The following is a 21,844-nucleotide window of genomic DNA, read 5'->3' as shown; positions in this document are numbered from 1 at the left end:
CCGCCCCCTTAGAAAGGAGACGGTTCGCCGGCCAGAGCGATGTCGCAGTGAAGGTAAGTCCATGTGACGGGTGTTAGCAATGTTGTGCGCCACGGGCAGCGATTTGCCCGTGACGCACAACCGACGGGGGCGGGTACGCTCGCTAGCGATATCGATACCGATATCGCAGCGTGTAAAGTGCTCTTTACTATTATAGATAAGGTCACTGACACCGATCCTGACCGTTTGAATAGTTTAATAAAAAAAGAAAGCTTCTGGATCTTTAAGTTAGGTACTTTAGCGCCTGAGGGGCATAATCTTATAATCGATAATGTCACCAAGCATTAACTATAATTTTCTCAATCCTGGCTTTCACATTATTTGTGGTTTTCTTGCCAATATTCTTGATAGGGTTAATTGTGGAAGCTGGTGTTGGTTGTATAGGATCTATGCATGTATTTTAGGTTTTTGCATATGGACATGAACACTCGTGGATATTCTAAGTGGTGTACACTAGTCAGCATGTCCTCACCTTTATATGCTATTTTATTTCATCTTTAATTCTTTTTATTTGGTCGGAGTTCTAGAATTTTAAAGGTTAATTATGGATTTATTGCATCCAATCATGGTTAGGCATGATATCCAATCACTGTGGTTTTTTTTTATCTATATACAGTGCCTACAAGTAGTATTCAACCCCCTGCAGATTTAGCAGGTTTACACATTCGGAATTAACTTGGCATTGTGACATTTGGACTGTAGATCAGCCTGGAAGTGTGAAATGCACTGCAGCAAAAAAGAATGTTATTTCTTTTTTTTTTTTTTTTTTTTTTAAATTGTGAAAAGTTTATTCAGAGGGTCATTTATTATTCAACCCCTCAAACCACCAGAATTCTGTTTGGTTCCCCTAAAGTATTAAGAAGTATTTCAGGCACAAAGAACAATGAGCTTCACATGTTTGGATTAATTATCTCTTTTTCCAGCCTTTTCTGACTAATTAAGACCCTCCCCAAACTTGTGAACAGCACTCATACTTGGTCAACATGGGAAAGACAAAGGAGCATTCCAAGGCCATCAGAGACAAGATCGTGGAGGGTCACAAGGCTGGCAAGGGGTACAAAACCCTTTCCAAGGAGTTGGGCCTACCTGTCTCTAATGTTGGGATCATCATCCGTAAGTGGAAGGCTTATGGAACTACTGTTAGCCTTCCACGGCCTGGACAGCCTTTGAAAGTTTCCACCCGTGCCAAGGCCAGGCTTGTCCGAAGAGTCAAGGCTAACCCAAGGACAACAAGGAAGGAGCTCCGGGAAGATCTCATGGCAGTGGGGACATTGGTTTCAGTCAATACCATAAGTAACGTACTCCACCGCAATGGTCTCCGTTCCAGACGAGCCCATAAGGTACCTTTACTTTCAAAGCGTCATGTCAAGGCTCGTCTACAGTTTGCTCATGATCACTTGGAGGACTCTGAGACAGACTGGTTCAAGGTTCTCTGGTCTGATGAGACCAAGATCGAGATCTTTGGTGCCAACCACACACGTGACGTTTGGAGACTGGATGGCACTACATACGAGCCCAAGAATACCATTTCTACAGTCAAGCATGGTGGTGGCAGCATCATGCTGTGGGGCTGTTTCTCAGCCAAGGGGCCTGGCCATCTAGTCCACATCCATGGGAAGATGGATTGCACGGCCTACCTGGAGATTTTGGCCAAGAACCTCCGCTCCTCCATCAAGGATCTTAAGATGGGTCGTCATTTCATCTTCCAACAAGACAACGACCCAAAGCACACAGCCAAGAAAACCAAGGCCTGGTTCAAGAGGGAAAAAATCAAGGTGTTGCAGTGGCCTAGTCAGTCTCCTGACCTTAACCCAATTGAAAACTTGTGGAAGGAGCTCAAGATTAAAGTCCACATGAGACACCCAAAGAACCTAGATAACTTGGAGAAGATCTGCATGGAGGAGTGGACCAAGATAACTCCAGAGACCTGTGCCGGCCTGATCAGGTCTTATAAAAGACGATTATTAGCTGTAATTGCAAACAAAGGTTATTCCACAAAATATTAAACCTAGGGGTTGAGTAATAATTGACCCACACTTTTATGTTGAAAATTTATTAAAATTTAACTGAGCAACATAACTTGTTGGTTTGTAAGATTTATGCATCTGTTAATAAATCCTGCTCTTGTTTGAAGTTTGCAGGCTCTAACTTATTTGCATCTTATCAAACCTGCTAAATCTGCAGGTGGTTGAATACTACTTGTAGGCACTGTATGTCACTTCCTTATCTTTACCCGCTAACCACCTGATGAAGATAGCATAAGCTATTGAAATGCATTGTGGCCGTTAGATGGCTGTAATAATAAAAGGTTTGTTTCTATAACCCTTTTGAGCAAATTTGTCTTGTTCCCTAGCGCTCCACCTGACCGCCATCCTTGCTCTTTCTTTATGCTATATGCCTACCAAGGGATTAACGGCAGGAGCAGCTCTGGAAATAGGGAAGGTCTACTTAGTAATAGGACCTGCGCTTGCTGGGTTACTGGGCCCATGATAGCTGTGCGGCAGGACCTGCGGTGACGCACTTCTGGTCCTTCTCGGTTACGTGTTCCACCAGGAAGCAAGATCTAAATGGTAGTTGCATGGTTTGTCCAGCTGGTACAGGGCTCCACCTGTCCCTTTGATCTAACCAGGGTTGTGGAGGTGTGCGCAACCAAAATAGGTGAGGAGCCCCTCTCATAATTAATTCCACCATTACCACCAGGTGCCACACAGCGTGTCCCTCTCTTCTTTTTTCTTATGCTAGATACACACACACACACACACACACACACTAGCAATGTCCCTTCCAGGTCCCCCACTGTGCCATTAAACACACACACACACAAACACACACACACACACACACACACTAGCAAGGTCCCATCCTGGTCTCCTATTGTGCCATTCTACATACACACATACACACTAGAAATGTCCCATCCTGGTCCCCTATTGTGTCATAAAACACACACACACACACACACACACACTAGCAATGTCCCATCCTGGTCCCCTATTGTGTCATAAAACACACAAACACACACACACACACACACACTAGCAATGTCCCGTCCTGGTCTTCTTCTGTGCCATTAAACAAACACATACACACACACACACAATAGCAATGTCTGGTCCCCTATTGTGCCAATCTACACACAACTAAAGAGAATGGTTCTGCACTTGGAGTCGAAGTGCACGTGAACTGGGGTTGCGACCCGCAGCAATGTTCCAGCCTAGTCCCCTATTGTGCCATTCTACACACACACACACACACACACGCACTAGCAATGTCCCACTCTGGTCCCCTAATGTGTCATTAAACACACACATTCTCTGCGCAGCGCCAATACAACGATCATCTGAAATAAAGCAGTGACGGCTGCGAACCCTGCACCGGCCGTGATCGTCAAGGGGAACACGTGCCTGTGCGCCGCAAAAAGCCACCTGAGGAGCCGCATGCGGACTGCGTATGTGAGACCTCTGTGTTAGGGGTTTAAAGTAATTTTTTCTGGCATTGAAGCCAAATGCAAACAGTAAGAGTGACTGTAGGAGTCAGATTAAATGTAACATGCACAGAGAATAAGCTGGAGAGACTATACAGCTATCCCATTCTTACAAGAACAGTGGTCATAAAGTAGGTATAGCTGTTCATATATACTAAATGTACAAACAAATGTGTAAATAGCTCTTCTATACATTGGAGTGATTATCCTTTGCAGGACAGAATAAAGGTTTCGTGTTCAGATCCTCAGATTTAGCACAAGCACTGTTTAGAACCTTCTTGCTTCTGGACTGAATGTTTTACTTTTATTATTTATATTTGCTCTGAATTAAATGTGTGTTCTCTTTCAACAGTAAAATGCATTCACCCTTTCGGCTTGCTTTGTATTCCCTGTATAAAACTGAAAACTTCAACAAAATGATATATGTATATATATATATATATATATATATATATATACAGTCATATGAAAAAGTTTGGGCACCCCTATTAATGTTAAGCTTTCTTCTTTATAACAATTTGGGTTTTTGCAACAGCTACTTCTGTTTCACATAACAGAAAATGTGCAATCCACATTTAAACAAAATTTGACCAGTGCAAAAGTATGGGCACCCTTATCAATTTCATGATTTGAACACTCCTAACTACTTTTTACTGACTTACTAAAGCACTAAATTGGTTTTCTAACCTCATTGAGCTTTGAACTTCATAGGCAGGTGTATCCAATCATGAGAAAAGGTATTTAAGGTGGCCACTTGCAAGATGTTCTCCTATTTGAATCTCCTATGAAGAGTGGCATCATGGGCTCCTCAAAACAACTCTGAAATGATCTGAAAACAAAGATTATTCAATATAGTTGTTCAGGGGAAGGATACAAAAAGTTGTCTCAGAGATTTAAACTGTCAGTTTCCACTGTGAGGAACATAGTAAGGAAATGGAAGAACACAGGTACAGTTCTTGTTAAGCCCAGAAGTGGCAGGCCAAGAAAAATATCAGAAAGACAGAGAAGAAGAATGGTCAGAACAGTCAAGGACAATCCACAGACCACCTCCAAAGACCTGCAGCATCATCTTGCTGCAGATGGTGTCAATGTGCATCGGTCAACAATACAGCGCACTTTGCACAAGGAGAAGCTGTATGGGAGAGTGATGCGAAATAAGCCGTTTCTGCAAACACGCCACAAACAGTCGCCTGAGGTATGCAAAAGCACATTTGGACAAGCCAGTTACATTTTCGAAGAAGGTCCTGTGGACTGATGAAACAAAGATTGAGTTGTTTGGTCATACAAAAAAGCGTTATGCATGGAGGCAAAAAAACACGGCATTCCAAGAAAAGCACTTGCTACCCACAGTAAAACTTGGTTGAGGTTCCATCATGCTTTGGGGCTCTGTGGCCAATGCCAGCACCGGGAATCTTGTTAAAGTTGAGGGTCGCATGGATTCAACTCAGTATCAGCAGATTCTTGACAATAATGTGCAAGAATCAGTGACGAAGTTGAAGTTACACAGGGGATGGATATTTCAGCAAGACAATGATCCAAAGGACCGCTCCATATCTACTCAGGCATTCATGCAGAGGAACAATTACAATGTTCTGGAATGGCCATCCCAGTCCCCAGACCTGAATATCATTGAACATCTGTGGGATGATTTGAAGCGTGCTGTCCATGTTCTGCGACCATCAAACTTAACTGAACTGGAATTGTTTTGTAAACAGAAATGGTCAAATATACCTTCATCTAGGATCCAGGAACTCATTAAAAGCTACAGGAAGCGACTAGAGGCTGTTATTTTTGCAAAAGGAGGATCTACAAAATATTAATGTCACTTTTATGTTGAGGTGCCCATACTTTTGCACCGGTCAAATTTTGTTTAAATGCGGATTGCACATTTTCTGTTAGTACAATAAACCTCATTTCAATCCAGAAATATTACTCAGTCCATCAGTTATTAGATATATGAAACTGAAATAGCTGTTGCAAAAACCCAAATTGTTATAAAGAAAAAAGGTTAACATTAATAGGGGTGCCCAAACTTTTTCATATGACTGTATATATAAAGCAACAACATCAAGCAGTAATAGTTTGTTAAAACAAAATATGCTTACACTAATTCACTTACCTATACAAGTTTTTCCATCAGAATGCAGTACAAACTTTACATGACAGCCACAACGTGGACCATGATCAGTGTCATCACAAGTATGTTGACAACCACCATTTCCATAATTACATGTCACTGTAGACAAGAAGCAATTAGAAAATATAGAATAGAATTAATTTGATACATCTTGTGCTAGTCAGTAACATTGAGTTTGGGAAGATGAAAAATTATAAGATTTTGGTTTCAGATTCTACAACATACAGTAGACGTAAACAAAATAAGTTGGACTTTCCACACTAAACTAATTTGTCTCTCTAGTCTACCACTACCTCTATGGTATGGCACAGATAATATTTTAGAAATGTCATAAATGCATAATTTATGGGGAAAGCTGAGAAGGAAAAAGGCAGGGCACTACTCTATATAGTCAGGATCAGTTCACAACCAAGCATGCCACTGCTGTACACTCTGCCAGTAATGCGTTTAACTGTTTTTTTGCCAGGATAATCACAGCTCCGTGGTGCTCATATACAAAGTCCACAAGAGTTCAAGGCATAAAAGGTAAGAAAAAATATGAGCACTCACCGGTTGTTTGCTGTGTGGAAAAACCTTTTATTCTTTTATTCTATTATTTAGGAACGGGCAGCACGTGTAGACGATGATCGTTTCGCACACCTGCGGTGCTATCAGACCCGTCGAAGCACCGCAGGTATGCGAAATGATCGTCGTCTACACGTGCTGCCCGTTCCTTCCCTCTCCCCTCCCTGCACAGCATGTAACTCCGATGCCTGAATAAAAGGTTTTTCCACACAGCAAACAACCGGTGAGTGCTCATATTTTTTCTTACCTTTTATGCAATGCATAATTTATATTTGCCCTCATTTTCAAACTTAGGATCTTGAAATAATTTTGAAACAAATACCTTCTATCTCAAACATATGTAAATGTTATCATGGTCATAAATATTAAGTGCACATCAGCCTCATGATCTGTCAATTCCATTTGCGATATTGCAAATCCATTTCCAGCAAATGGGAAATTGTTTGGAAATCTCCCTATGAAGTATGATGTACAGATTACTTGCCATGCCCACTCATGTCCTATTTATAGTATTTTAAGGGGCTCAAAAGTAATTGGACAAATTAACTTTACCATGAATAAAATGTTCATTTTTAAAACTGTGTTGAGAATCCTTTGCAAGCAATGACTGCCTGAAGTCTGGAAGTCATGGACATCAACAAACATTGGGTTTTCTCCATTGTGATGCTTTGCGAAGCCTTTACTGAAAATGACTTCAGTTTTTGCTTGTTTTTGGGTCTTACTGCCTTATGTTTTGTCGTAAGTATGTGAAATGCAGATTGATGAGGTTCAGATCTGGTGATTGACATTATGTTTTGGGGAATTGTCCATCTGTACTGTGAAACACCGACCAATCAACCTTGCTGCATTTGGTTAAATCTTAGTAAAATGTATAGCTTTGAACACTTCAGAACTCATCTGGCTGCTTTTCTTTTCAATCACAACATTAATAAACACTAGTGTCCCAGTGCCATTATAAACCATGCATGTCCATGCCATTACACTACCTTTAACATGGTTTACATAATACAGTGATATGAAAAAGTTTGGGCACCCCTATTAATGTTAACCTTTTTTCTTTATAACAATTTAGGTTTTTGCAACAGCTATTTCAGTTTCATATATCTAATAACTGATGGACTGAGTAATATTTCTGTATTGAAATGAGGTTTATTGTACTAACAGAAAATGTGCAATCCGCATTTAAACAAAATTTGACCGGTGCAAAAGTATGGGCACCTCAACATAAATGGGACATTAATATTTTGTAGATCCTCCTTTTGCAAAACTAACAGCCTCTAGTCGCTTCCTGTAGCTTTTAATGAGTTCCTGGATCCTGGATGAAGGTATATTTGACCATTCCTGTTTACAAAACAATTCCAGTTCAGTTAAGTTTGATGGTCGCCGAGCATGGACAGCATGCTTCAAATCATCCCACAGATTTTCAATGATATTCAGGTCTCGGGACTGGGATGGTCATTCCAGAACATTGTAATTGTTCCTCTGCATGAATGCCTGTGTAGATTTGGAGCAGTGTTTTGGATCATTGTCTTGCTGAAATATTCATCCCCTGCGTAACTTCAACTTCAACTGATTCTTGCACGTTATTGTCAAGAATCTGCTGATACTGAGTTGAATCCATGTGACCTTCAACTTTAACAAGATTCCTGGCGCCGGCATTGGCCACACAGCCCCAAAGCATGATGGAACGTCCACCAAATTTTACTGTGGGTAGCAAGTGCTTTTCTTGGAATGCCGTGTTTTTTTGCCTCCATGCATAACGCCTTTTTGTATGACCAAACAACTCAATTTTTGTTTCATCAGTACTCAGGACCTTCTTCCAAAATGTAACTGGCTTGTCCAAATGTGCTTTTGCATACCTCAGGCGACTCTGTTTGTGGCGTGCTTGCAGAAACGTCTTCTTTCGCATCACTCTCCCATACAGCTTCTCCTTGTGCAAAGTGCGCTGTATTGTTGACCGATGCACATTGACACCATCTGCAGCAAGATGATGCTGCAGGTCTTTGGAGGTGGTCTGGGGATTGTCCTTGACTGTTCTGACCATTCTTCTTCTCTGCCTTTCTGATATTTTTCTTGGCCTGACACTTCTGGGCTTAACAAGAATTCTACCTGTGTTCTTCCATTTCCTTACTATGTTCCTCACAGTGGAAACTGACAGTTTAAATCTCTGAGACAACTTTTTGTATCCTTCCCCTGAACAACTATGTTGAATAATCTTTGTTTTCAGATCATTTCAGAGTTGTTTTGAGGAGCCCATGATGCCACTCTTCATAGGAGATTCAAATAGGAGAACATCTTGCAAGTGGCCACCTTAAATACCTTTTCTCATGATTGGATACACCTGCCTATGAAGTTCAAAGCTCAATGAGGTTAGAAAACCAATTTAGTGCTTTAGTAAGTCAGTAAAAAGTAGTTAGGAGTGTTCAAATTAAGAAATTGATAAGGGTGCCCATACTTTTGCACCGGTCAAATTTTGTTTAAATGCAGATTTTACATTTTCTGTTAGTACAATAAACCTCATTTCAATCCAGAAATATTACTCAGTCCATCAGTTATTAGATATATGAAACTGAAATAGCTGTTGCAAAAACCGAAATTGTTATAAAGAAAAAAGGTTAACATTAATAGGGGTGCCCAAACTTTTTCATATGACTGTATGTGCTGTGCTTTGAAATCATGACCTGTTCCAAGCCTACTCCACACTTTCTTGTTCCCATCATTCTGGTACAGGTTTATAGTGAAATACCTATCTCCTGGTGTGTGTTGTTCACCAACGAAATTCTTCTGCAATTATTCACCTTTGACTTCCGTGGATGTTCAGGGCTTTTTGAGCTCCCAAAGTCACTAGTTTTTTTTTTTTTTTCCGGAATTTACCAAACTATTTTTTGGTTACTTCTATCATTTTTGCTATCTTTCTGATAGATTTCTTCTTTTTTTCCCACCTAATGATCAATTTTTATTACATTGAGAGCATCTTTAACCACATGTTGTTGGTTCACAACAACAGCTTCTGTGTCACCCAGGGCTATGGGGTACTCGGTCCCAGGCCGTATATGTACATGGGGTACTCGGTCCCAGGCCGTATATGTACGGGGATGCTGTGTCATGGTTGTGTAACAGCCGATGCCCAATTCCGTGACTCTAAGGACGCTTCTTTAATGGGAAATATGTACAGGGGAGATGAAAGAGTTTATATTGTGACACCACTTGCGGGTTGCGGTTATGGTGATGGAACCGCCACTGCACAGTCTGTTACCAAAGGGGCTTATGGTGGTGGCAGCCTGGATGGTAGGCCCTCCGCAAGTAGGGCCGGGCCCCAGGGAGTGGATGGTGGGATCCGTCGCAGAAAAAAGGAAGACCACACTATGGGAATGCAGTGCAACTTCTTTTTTACTCACAGTGATGTTGAGCAGCACTGAGGATGGCTAGTTCAGACCCCTGGTCCCTTTTGTCCCAGTGCCGGCGTGGTGACCTGGTAGTCTTTTTCCCCGACACCTCTCACTGGTTGGTGGGACCTCATAGCTTGGAGCGTTTGCGGGTCCCTTAATGTCTGTCGGCAGTCTCTCGTCCGTACAGCGGGCAGTGCGAACCTTGTAGGGTCGGTGTTCTATTCCGGTCCCTGGCTCAATGTTTACTGCTGGTGCCCCCGGATTCTTGGGTCAGTGAGGTAGGTGAAGGTCCCCTCACTGTGCAGGTATTTGTCAGGTTGCCTGAAGCTGTCGCCTGACCTAGGGAGCTGTGCCCTGTCGGTGCTCTAGTTCCAGAGGTACCTGGCTTTATCCTCCCTGGCAACCACTCTCCTTGCCACCTAGGTCACTGTTACACGACCCCGCTTGGAGACACGTCCGTCCCCTTCAAATGTCACTACCGGACTCCCTGAGTGTCTGTCTGTGTCTGTCTGTCCCCTCCCACCGAGTTGTCGGCTAGTGGACTGGACTGGCTCCACCTCTGGGTGGCCATCCATTGGGTCTCGGACTAATCAGTCATCCCTAATTGGGAGTGGGAAACTGGGGATGTTATGTGTTTTGGTGGTACTGGCACTGGTCTTCCAGGTCCCTGGGGGTAGGTCCTGCATCTTTGTCAGGATGCAGTACCTAGTAGTGCCCTGAGGGGTTCAGGGGCGCTACACTTCCAAATGCACATACTCCACCTGTAATCAGCTCAAGACCTTTTAGCTACTTAATAGATGATGGATTAACAAAAAAATAGCCCATACAGCACATTAAAGAGCTTTTCAGATAATTGTCCAGTTATTTTCGTCCATTGAAAAAGAGGCAGCTACATATTAAATAGGTGTAATTCCTAAACCCTTTCTCCAATTAGGATGTGAATATCCTCAAATTAAAGTTGAGTCTATACTTGAAACTTATATTGATTATATTACTGTATTTTTGAATATGTATTGGTAAACAGCTGCCAAAAGTTGCATCACTGTCCAAGTATTTTTAGACTTGACTCTATATATACACGGGCTGCTATCTATACAAAGCCTCACTATTTGGAGAAATTCAATGCGATAAGTGTAAACCTTGTAATGGCTGCAAAATTTATGCAAATTGTCTTATCCCATAAGTGACTAGTCTAGAAGTGCTCCCCAACAGTCTTTGTTTAATGTCCTTAAATAGTGATGTCATATTGTTCAGACCAGAAACTGGCCCTGCAGCAGTGTGGGGATTCAATGGATAAGTAACGGTTCTTTTAATTTGTTGTAACATTCCTCCAATATGCCTTGACAACTTAGACATAGTTTTCCAAATCCTAATTGTGTTGCATCTGCTAGTTAACCTGCAAATCGTTAACATACTTACATTTGCATTCTTTTTGATTTCTTGTCAGCTCAAATCCTGGTCGGCATTCACAGGACACACCTTTAGGTGTTTCTCTGCAAATGTGGGCACAACCATGGTTCCTATCCATGCAGTGCATGCCTTCTGGAAAAAAAAGGTCATTTTCAGTATTACAAGAGGGAACAAGTACTAAGTATATATTTTTATTTGTATATGTTTCATAAACAAATAACTTGCTTTCAAAGGATTAGACACTTTCTGGTAAATGTTATGAAAATGTTAAGCCACCTTATTTCTTCTTCCAGCTCTTTAGTTCAATGCCCCCTGGTAAATCGTTATCAGGACACTTGTCTCTAAGGATATATTTGTAGATGTGTAACGCCTGCCTGGATCCACAGACTCAGATGGGCTGTAAAGGGGAGGCTAGAGGGAAGCCACTCACCAAGTAGGACCCCCAGAACCCTGAAACCCTTTAACCCCTATTGTAATGCTGCCACCAGGGGGAGCCAGAGCTCTGCAGCAGACGACACTATACAGAGCAATGAGAACCAGGAAGGAAATGCACAGCGTTCTCATGCACTGCCTAATCAGCACAGTTGAGAGGCAGAACTGCAGGGTATGTGAGGAATAGTCAGACAGGCTGGGTCAAACACCGTACGGGGAGAAGCAGGACCGGAGGAGCGATCAGAAGCGAAGTCAAAGTCAGGCCAAGGTCAGTACCAAGGAAGCAACCGAGTAAGGAAATAGGAGAGGGGACACAGGACAGGAGGGACGACCAGGGGACAGAACACAGACAAGGGCACGGGGGCACAGGAACAGACAGATCAGGATATCACTCACAGGACCAGCAATCACAGGCAAAGCAGAGCTAAGCTTATAGCCGGCGCTGGTTCACTGGAAGTGTCAGCTTTTAAGGCATCCAGGGGCCGGAAGTGAGACCCGAGAGAAGGCTCCGCCCCCTAGCCATGTGGATAGGGAGGCGAATCATGACAGTACCCCCTCCTCAAGGGGGGGCCACCGGACCCCCAGGCTTCCCAGGATACTTACGGTGGAAAGCCGCAATTAACCGATCAGCCCGCACGGAGCGAGCTGGCACCCAGGACCGGTCCTCCGGACCGTAACCCTTCCAATGAATCAGATACTGGAGGGAACTACGAACCCAACGAGAGTCGATAATACGCTGAATTTTGTACTCCTCCTCACCGTCCACCAGTAGCGGAGCCGGAGGGGTCTGAGAGTCCACCACCGAAGGGACAAATGGCTTAAGCAAGGAGGTATGCAATACATTAGGAATACGCAAGGTCTGGGGCAGTTGCAACCGAAAGGCCACCGGGTTGATCACTTCGATGATCTCATAGGGCCCTATAAACTTAGGACCCAACTTAGCAGACGGAACCCTGAGCATGATATTCCGAGTGGACAGCCACACTTTGTCCCCCACCTGAAAGGGGGGTCCCAGAGAACGGCGTTTGTCCGCTTGGCGTTTCTGGGACTGTTGAGCCATCACGATGCACCGCCGTACCTCCTTCCACACCTCCCCCAGATGCTGAACGATGGAGTCGGCCCCTGGACACCCCGAATCCACTCTAGAGAAGGTCCCGAAGTGAGGGTGAAACCCGTAATTACAGAAGAAGGGAGAAGTTCCCGTAGACTGATGGACTCTGCTATTGAATGCAAACTCCGCAAGGGGCAAAAATGTACACCAATCCTCCTGCTGAGCAGAAACCAAGCACCGCAGGATTTGCTCAAGGGTCTGATTCGTCCTTTCCGTCTGCCCATTGGACTCGGGATGATAGGCGGACGAGAAGGACAACTCAATTCCCAACCGCCTGCACAAGGCCCTCCAAAACCGAGAAATGAATTGTACCCCCCTGTCAGACACAATATTCAGGGGCAACCCATGTAACCGAACCACCTGGTCAATAAAGTGGTTGGCAAGGGCCGCAGCAGAAGGTAGACCGGAGAGGGGAACAAAAGGTGCCTGTTTACTAAAACGATCCACCACCATCCAGATCACAGTCATACCATTTGAGACAGGGAGGTCCGTAATGAAATCCATGGACAAGTGGGTCCATGGTCTTTCAGGAACAGGTAATGGAACCAGTTCCCCGGCCGGCCAGTTACGATATACCTTAGCACGGGCACATGTAGCACAGTCAGACACAAACCGAGCAACATCTGAGTGAAGAGATGGCCACCAAAACAGTCTGCGAGTGGCTGTAACTCCAGGATGGCCACTAAGTACGGACTCATGGAACTCTTGAAGTACTCGTAACCGGAGGTGCAAAGGGACAAACAGTTTAGTGTCTGGAGCGGAAGATGGCGCTGAGGACTGGGCCTCCCTGACCTCAGCCTCTAACTCGGACGACAATGCAGCGACCACCACCCCTCGTGGAAGAATGGAGGAAGGAGGCTCTGGAGGTGACACCGGGTCCAAACTACGAGACAGTGCATATGCCCTCACGTTTTTAGACCCCGGCCGAAAAGTAATACAAAAAATGAAATCTAGAAAAGAAAAGAGCCCACCTCGCTTGTCGAGGCGTCAATCTCTTGGAGGACTCGATATACGCGAGGTTTTTATGATCAGTGATGACAGTAATACGGTGAACAGCACCCTCCAAAAAATGCCACCATTCTTCGAATGCCAACTTTACCGCCAATAATTCACGGTTACCCACATCATAGTTCCTCTCAGCTGGAGTGAATTTCTTGGAGAAGAACGCACATGGTCGCAGATTAGTCAGAGTAGCAGGGCCCTGAGAGAGAACAGCTCCCACCCCCACCTCTGAGGCGTCCACCTCAACAACAAACGGCGCCTCGAGGTCAGGCTGTACCAGGACTGGGGCGGACATGAACCGGTCCTTTAACTCAAGAATGGCCTGGACAGCCGTTTGCGACCAGTTCTGCAGATCCGCCCCTTTCTGTGTAAGGTCAGTCAATGGCTTGGCAATTTGAGAAAACCCCTTAATGAACCTTCGATAATAATTTGCGAAACCCAAAAAGCATTGTAGCACCTTGATATCCCTGGGGTGCACCCAATCCACGATAGCCTGCACCTTTCCTGGGTCCATTTTAAACCCATCACGAGAAAGGAGTAACCCAAGAAAGGCTATTTCCTGAACAGAGAAAACACATTTTTCAAGCTTGGCAAACAGATGGTTATCACGTAATCTCTGTAATACTGAGCGAACATGCATAATATGCGTATCTCTATCGGCAGAATAAATCAAAATGTCATCGAGATAGATGACCACAAAACGACCAAGAAAATCAGAGAAGATATCGTTGATGAAATTTTGAAACACCGCAGGGGCATTTGTTAGACCAAAAGGCATCACCAAATTCTCGAATAACCCCTCTGACGTCAGAAAGGCCGTTTTCCACTCATCCCCTTCTCTAATACGGATAAGATTATAGGCCCCCCTGAGATCTAGTTTGGTAAAGCACCGGGCTTCAGAGAGTTGGTTGTAGAGATCAGGGATGAGTGGAAGCGGATACGTGTTTTTCACAGTAATTTTTTTTAATTCTCGGAAATCGAGACATGGCCTTAATCCTCCGTCCTTCTTCTTTACAAAAAAGACCCCAGCAGCCACAGGGGAAGAAGAAGGACGGATATGCCCTTTACGTATACTATCAGATATGTATGATTTCATAGCAGCCCTTTCTGGACCCGAGAGGTGATATAAACGGGCCTTGGGCAATTTGGTATTGGGAAGTAAATCGATGGCACAGTCATATGGGCGATGAGGCGGCAAAACCTCGGCCTCTGTTTCCGAGAATACGTCTCCGTAGTCCCTCAGGTATTCCGGAAGACCCTCAGGACATACGGAGAACACAGGTACAGATTGTAAACACCTTTTATGACAAGCAGGACTCCATTTGACTATGGTACGACACTCCCAATCAATAACGGGATTATGTAACCTTAACCATGGATACCCCAACACTAATCCAGCAGGGATATTGGCCATTACAAAACAAGAAATAGTTTCAGAATGCAGAGACCCGATCACCAGAGTAAATTTTTCTGTAGCAAACCGAATGAGGTTTTGAGGCAGCGGTGTTTTATCAAGTGCCAGGAGTTGAATGGGTCCTTCTAACCTCACTGTCCCTAACTCTAATCTTTGGACCAACTCAGAGTCAATGAAGTTCATAGCGGACCCACAGTCAACAAAGGCAGTAGCAGACCAGACCGACTCCTTGACCCGAAGGTCGACATTCAAAAGTATCTTATTGGAGGAGAGGAAAGGTACCTGATAGTCTGGGCAACCTCCTCGACCGTTACCCAGACTTAGAAGTTTCCCGACGACTGTTTAGCGGAGGGGCAAGCCGGGCAGTCTTTCCTCCAGTGTCCATGGTGTCCACAATAGAAGCACAGCTTGAGATCCCGGCGTCTTCTCCTCTCCTTCTCATCTTGACAGATGGCTCCAACTTCCATCTGTTCCATAGCCAGCAAAGAAGGTGCCCTAGGTAGAGGGGGCAGAATCTCACGCATGGTTCCCCTTCTTTCCCGTAATCTGCGGTCCATACGAACTGCCTCCGTCATCGCATCATCCAAGGTGCTGGGAGGAGGGTGCAGAGCCAAAGCGTCTTTCAGGGAGACCGAAAGACCTCTCCGGAATTGGCACCTGAGTGCAGAATCATTCCACCGTACCTCAGTGGACCACTGCCGAAACTCAGAACAATATAGCTCAGCAGTGTGGTTTCCCTGAGTGAGACACATGATCCTGTCCTCAGCCACCCGTACACGGTCTGGTTCGCCATATATCACCCCGAGGGAGTCAAAGAAGAGGTCAACCGAATGCCGTTCCGGGGCTGAAGGGGGTAGGGAAAACGCCCAGGTCTGGGGACCCCCTCTAAGTAACGACATCATGATCCCCACCCGCTGGGTCTCATTCCCCGAGGACCGAGGCCGGAGAGTAAAAAGAAGCCTACAACTCTCCCTAAATGTCCGAAATAGGTTTTTCTCCCAAGAGAATTTATCGGGGAGCATCACCGTGGGTTCGGGGGAGGTCAGTTGGACATCAGTGGGACTATGCTGTCCTACGGTTTGAGAGGTAACTGCCACTGCGGTGGCCCTCGCAGAAGCAGAAACCTCACTCTGCAGAATGTTGTGTGAAGCTACCAGGGTGCGATGCTCTGCAGCCAAATCCTGCACCAGCTGCGTAAGGTTGGCTACTTGCTCGCACAAAGTACTGAGTGGATCCATTACAGTCTGCTATCCTGCAAAGTTGGATCCCACTACCAAGAATTAAATGGCTTTTTTTTTTTTTTCCTATGGGAGATAAAGCCTATTGAGGCCGGCTATACTGTAATGCTGCCACCAGGGGGAGCCACAGCTCTGCAGCAGATGACACTACACAGAGCAATGAGAACCAGGAAGGAAATGCACAGCGTTCTCATGCACTGCCTAATCAGCACAGCTGAGAGGCAGAACTGCAGGGTATGTGAGGAATAGTCAGACAGGCTGGGTCAAACATCGTACGGGGAGAAGCAGGACCGGAGGAGCGAGCAGAAGCAAAGTCAAAGTCAGGCCAAGGTCAGTACCAAAGGAAGCAACCGAGTAAGGAAATAGGAGAGGGGACACAGGACAGGAGGGACGACCAGGGGACAGAACACAAACAAGGGCACGGGGGCACAGGAACAGACAGATCAGGATATCACTCTCAGGACCAGCAATCACAGGCAAAGCAGAGCTAAGCTTATAGCCGGCGCTGGTTCACTGGAAGTGTCAGCTTTTAAGGCATCCAGGGGCCGGAAGTGAGGCCCGAGAGAAGGCTCCGGCCCCTAGCCATATGGATAGGGAGGCGAATCATGACACCTATACAGGGATTTGGAATTACACAGGACCCTGGAGATCACTACCTGTGGAAGGCTGCAGTCCGATGAGAGTAGTAGTCAGGCAGGGTCAAACCAGGAATTGCGGAACAGGGACAGAATCGGCAGGCAGTGACGTAGTCAGCAAACGTAGCAGAGGTCAGATCTGGGTCGGGCAGCAAGGTACAAAAACAGTAGGCAGAAGGGTAGTCAAAAACACGCAGAAGTCAACACAGGAATCACAAACAGAATAGGACGTAACAGGAGCCAGGAAAATCAGAACTATATCTGGCAGTAATCATGTGACAGGAGGGGAAATAAGAAGGGTGTGGTGTCTTCCCATTGGCTGTAGCTGAACGCTGGCAACTTCAGCTGGAAAACACATGCCACCCACAGTCAGCCAGCGGTACTGCAGATCCCAAGCTAACCCAGCCCAGTGGATGATCAGAGCCTGCGCTCACTGGTGCCGCTGGCATCAACTTCTCTCCCATCACCAGCACCATCCACGGCAGGAACACGGCGTCGCCTAGCGATCGGAGCAGAAGTCACTGGAGCAGACTCCGGCAGTGACGTAACAAGATGGTTCTGCAACCCTGAACATTTACTATTAGTAAGGAAGGAGGCAGTCCATGTAGCTAAAATAAACCTGGTATCATGATCCAGGCCAGTATCTGCCACTGTGGTTTCTCCCAGATCCGGCCTGGATATGTCAGTGGTTAATTTTTCCCTGCCTTGTTCCAGTTTCCAGTTCAGCACCAGTTATAGTCTATGCCTCATAGTGTGTGTACATGGCTCTGGTGAGTTGTCCAATCTGTCCTGCCATGCACCCTTTCCCTCCTACCTGTTTCTGTCTGTCCTCTACCAGCCCTGTCCCACTTGTCATACCTCTGTTTGTAATAATAAGCCGGATATCATGCAATTTAGATAAATCAGAAACCCATAAATTTAAACTTGTAACAAGCGGAAATGGGTTTAGGAGATATAAGAAACAACTCCTAAATTAGAATAAAGACTCATAAAACTTAACTTTTACTAAAGTGATGGCTTAAAAGTGAAAATAGTCACATAAAAACGTGAACACTAAAACACAACACACATGCCTGCTGGGTCACATGCCTGTTGGGACACTTCCCAATCAGTAACAATATCAAAATATCCACAAAGTATCCTTCGAGTGGAACTGCCCCCCAAAACAGGAAAACTGGGATTTTTATGAGGGACAAATAATGAGACAAACATTCATCATTCAGAACCACCAGATATCATTTCTCAATATGACCATCCGTGTATATGATATGGAAAGGTCTCACCAGAAAATAGATTCTTCAAATGACTCTCAGCACAGAGTAGTCCATCATGGTCGACCTTTCACTTTCATAGTCGCCACCTGCCACCTGTTTTCAGGAGTTAAATTTTCCATGTAGATCAAAATTTCATTCTGTTATAGCACAGTTTGCAGACCCATATAATCACTCCTGATGCGTTTCGTTGTCACCTTCACTCATCAGGGGAGTTTTGGTATTCATATTTGCTGTACTACATTCAGTGTTATAGGTTCTGCCAGAAAACAAACTACAAAGGGGACAAAAATTCCTGTTTAAAATAGGTTGCCCACAGGTAAAGTGCAAAGATTCCCCCACTAAAGATACACCGCAACACTTATCACACTTGTGTTACGGATGTGTCTGGACCTTCAGGTGCTGCTGCTGGGACCAGGTGCAGAAGGGCCCAGCGATCGTCCAGACGTTAATGGACGCTGTCCCTTTAAGGGCTTGATTTAGTTTTTTTTTCTGTTTCCTTGCCAGGTTGGAGGGGCCTTTCCTCTAGCTGGTAATTAAGGGCCTTTATAACTTGGGGCCTCTCACTCCTCCAGTGAGGGTTATACTCTTCACTTGGGGAAGTTGTTTGCTCAGGAGTGCATGCGGCTTCAGACTACTGTTGCTGTGTATCCTGAAGATTCCCTCTCAAGATAAGTTGTTGTTTTCCTTTTTTCCTGGTTATTTTTGTGGTTTTTTTTCCATCCGTGGATTGGTGGGTGGTGGAATTTAGTCCTAGACAGGGGCACGTTGGTGGGCCACACCTCCTAAAACATTATAGGTACCTGTGGTTTAAGGGCTAGCCCCCCAGTGTCAGGGTCAGCGCAGGAGCCCCTGGTTTCCCCCCCCTTCTTTGTGTTTCAGCCTTCCTTATTCCCAGGAATCCACTTACTGGGTGTTTCTCCCCACACCCAGTTTGACAACTTGTCTCTAGTGTATGCATATATTCTCTGCCACGCTTGAGGCTATGGGCGCCGCCATTAAATAGACGCCACGCATGCTCACTTAAGCTCAATCACAGAGGGAGGTACTATGTCTGGGGACTCAAGTTCTGATCATGTGAAGAAGGCCCTCCCCCTCCAGTGTGACTTCTGGAACGCACGCTGTGTGTTTCACACAGAAGTGAAACCACACCTCCGTGATCGTCTTTAACAGACGACCAAACAGCCCAGGATTACATCATCAGTTGTTGGATGAGACGCAGGCTTGCGTTCCACTGCGGTTCAATATCAATTTATTGCCATTTTACAGGGAAATCTCGCCTGCTTTAATTCATTAATCTTTTCAAACTGGGGTAAAGAGAGATATAATCCCCGTTTAGAGTGTTAATGTTGGCCATAAATTTACTTTGATGCAATCTAGTCATGCATCCCTCTTAAACTGTCTGCAGTCCAAATTATGAGTCACTTGTGGTAGCATGCATACCACTCTCTTTCACACACACCAGAGACGTACTCGGATATGAATAGAAAGTAAGACTGATTTAATCTGGAAGTGAAAATACATTTAAACGGACTTATTGGCTAGCAGCCAATAATACGTAACACATCTCCTATTGGATAAAATAGAACAGCTTATTCTGTGATATACAATATACTGTAATGTGCTTGCTTCCTCATTTATATTAAGCAATGTCAGCATGATTCACTCATCACATGAATAGCCCAGACTGTCTGAGTCTTACGTCTGAATGCAGAACTAGGTGCGGTACACAGTCTGAAACAGTATCTTAAATCCTGGTTTTTGGATATCTTCATATATACTCCTAATAGTTCATAATCTTGTCCTTAACAGTCCCCCCTTTGGAGATAGCCAAAAGTCTTTCCTTACTTTCCCAAGTCTATTGATCTGTCCTAATGCCGATGATTACCTCACTCACATACGAGATACCCCATCCCTTGTGGATGAATCTTCCCACCCAACAGACTATGCATAGGAAGCCAGATTCTGACCGTATTCTCTAGACTGTCCTCATGGCTATGTTCCACTGGCACACGTTATTCAGGATAGGGAACGTGGCAGTAGTCCTCTAATTGGCTAATATTTATCAGGGTTGGTTTCAACCAAAGTCTCATGCTCCTCAGTCCTCAGGCGGTAATGGTGGGACATCATCAAAGATGGGATGCACAGTCATCTTCTGGTCCACAGGCTTAGATATCATTGTCCTGGCACAAAGTATCGGGTAGAAGAGGGAAGACAGCCGCCATCTCCTGGTCTCAGGTCCGACATCTCTTTGTTGTGGAATGCATGGATCTTCGTCCGAAAGAAAAAAGAGTGAGAGAAGAGAGAGGAAGAGAGAGAGAAAGATTGAGAAGAGAGAAAGATTGAGGAAAGAGAGAGAAAGAGAGGAAAACAGAGAGGAAAAGAAAAGAGAAAAATCTAGATCTGGTTGGATCTGGAGGAGAAAACTTAAAAACGTATATTAGGCAAATGTTTAGTTAAACAAACAACAAGCTTAGTTGAAGTATCTGGGGGTACTTCTAAACAGGATTTCATAGGGTCTCAACCTAGTGGTCCCTGCTGGGGTGTGCCTGACACTGAACAATTCAAGGGGAAGACTCTCATGCCCTTGCTTTCTACACTGCCCCATCCTCCCAACCTTCCCTCTATTCTGTGGCTGGTATGGGGTGTGTAGAGTCAGTTCTGTGTCTAAGGCCTGCCATATCTCTTTGGCTGGCAGTGAAAGCAGGTCACTAGCCACTTTCCATGGTCTCCGGGAGCCCACAGCTGCACCCTATCTCAGTCCTCTTCTTTTTCTGAGGCTTGCTCTTGTAGGGTCAGGACAATGTTTTCTCAAGACTTTCCATTTTTCCTTTCTTCTTCACATCGGGGTCATTCAAAAAGCACAGATTGACTGACTGTTTCTTTGGTAAGTGGTCTTGGGGCTTCTTTGGATGTTCTGTCAGTGAGGGCACTTCTTACTGCTTCCCTTGACTCCTCCAATGTAGGCCTCAACCCTGCTCACCGCGACTCTGTCTGGCAATAGCAAAGCTTCCATCCATTCTTCTATGGCCTCATGGCGGCGTACAGTTCCATTGGCAGTGATCAAGTCTCTTGTCTTCCATACAGAGTAGATGCTGGCTGCCATCTTGCAGGCTTCAGCGAGAGCACATACATCTGCTTCTTCACAGACAGGCATGCGGGTAGCGACTGCTCTATCAGCACAGCGTCTTCTGCTACCACCACCATACCCATGTGGAACCGTCTTTTTGATGCACATCTTGATCCATCCGCAAAGGGGTTAAGTCAGGGTCCAAAGGTGTATCCGTCACTGTATCGAATCCAGAGTTTCCTCAGCTATGCCAGAGTCGACTACCTCTTCCACCAAGGTGTCAGAGGTGGGACACTCCCCCCTTGGAAGAGGGTGAAGTTTAGCAGGATTAAGGACCGCACGCCGGGAGAGGGTGACTTTGTCAGGGAGCAGTGATGTCATATGGGCACTGATATTCAACTGGTGCTTTAGGTAGGTGTTCAATCTGGCTGAGTAGTATTCAAAGGGCTGCTGTCTTCTTCCATGGCAAACAGGTAGAATGACTTCTGGGCTGGAGATGACGTGACGATACTCTTCAGGTGACTGTGACTGTAACTCAGGTGACTGTGACTGTAACTCAGGTGACTGTGACTGTAACTCAGGTGACTGTGACTGCAGCACATCTGTATGTGGGGTGATCTTGTGAGCTGCTAGATTCACCTCCAGACA

At 45.1% G+C, this 21,844-nt stretch overlaps 1 protein-coding gene across 3 annotated transcripts in view; it reads right to left on the bottom strand.

Annotated features, from left to right (window-relative positions):
• Window positions 1-21,844, bottom strand: part of SCUBE3 (signal peptide, CUB domain and EGF like domain containing 3) — a 1,252,506-nt gene that overhangs the window by 901,020 nt on the left and 329,642 nt on the right. For all 3 annotated transcript variants that reach the window (XM_075335886.1, XM_075335887.1, XM_075335888.1), the window contains exons 5-6: window positions 11,033-11,155; window positions 5,643-5,759 (exon numbers count right to left, since the gene is read on the bottom strand). In XM_075335886.1, coding sequence (XP_075192001.1) covers window positions 5,643-5,759; window positions 11,033-11,155 — 240 coding nt within the window. The remainder of the gene's footprint in view (window positions 1-5,642; window positions 5,760-11,032; window positions 11,156-21,844) is intronic.

The sequence above is a fragment of the Anomaloglossus baeobatrachus genome, chromosome 2, assembly GCF_048569485.1.
Source record: "Anomaloglossus baeobatrachus isolate aAnoBae1 chromosome 2, aAnoBae1.hap1, whole genome shotgun sequence".
Taxonomy (NCBI): Eukaryota; Metazoa; Chordata; class Amphibia; order Anura; family Aromobatidae; genus Anomaloglossus; species Anomaloglossus baeobatrachus.
The sequence above is the reverse complement of the archived record's forward strand: the minus strand, read 5'-3'. Positions and strand labels throughout refer to the sequence as shown.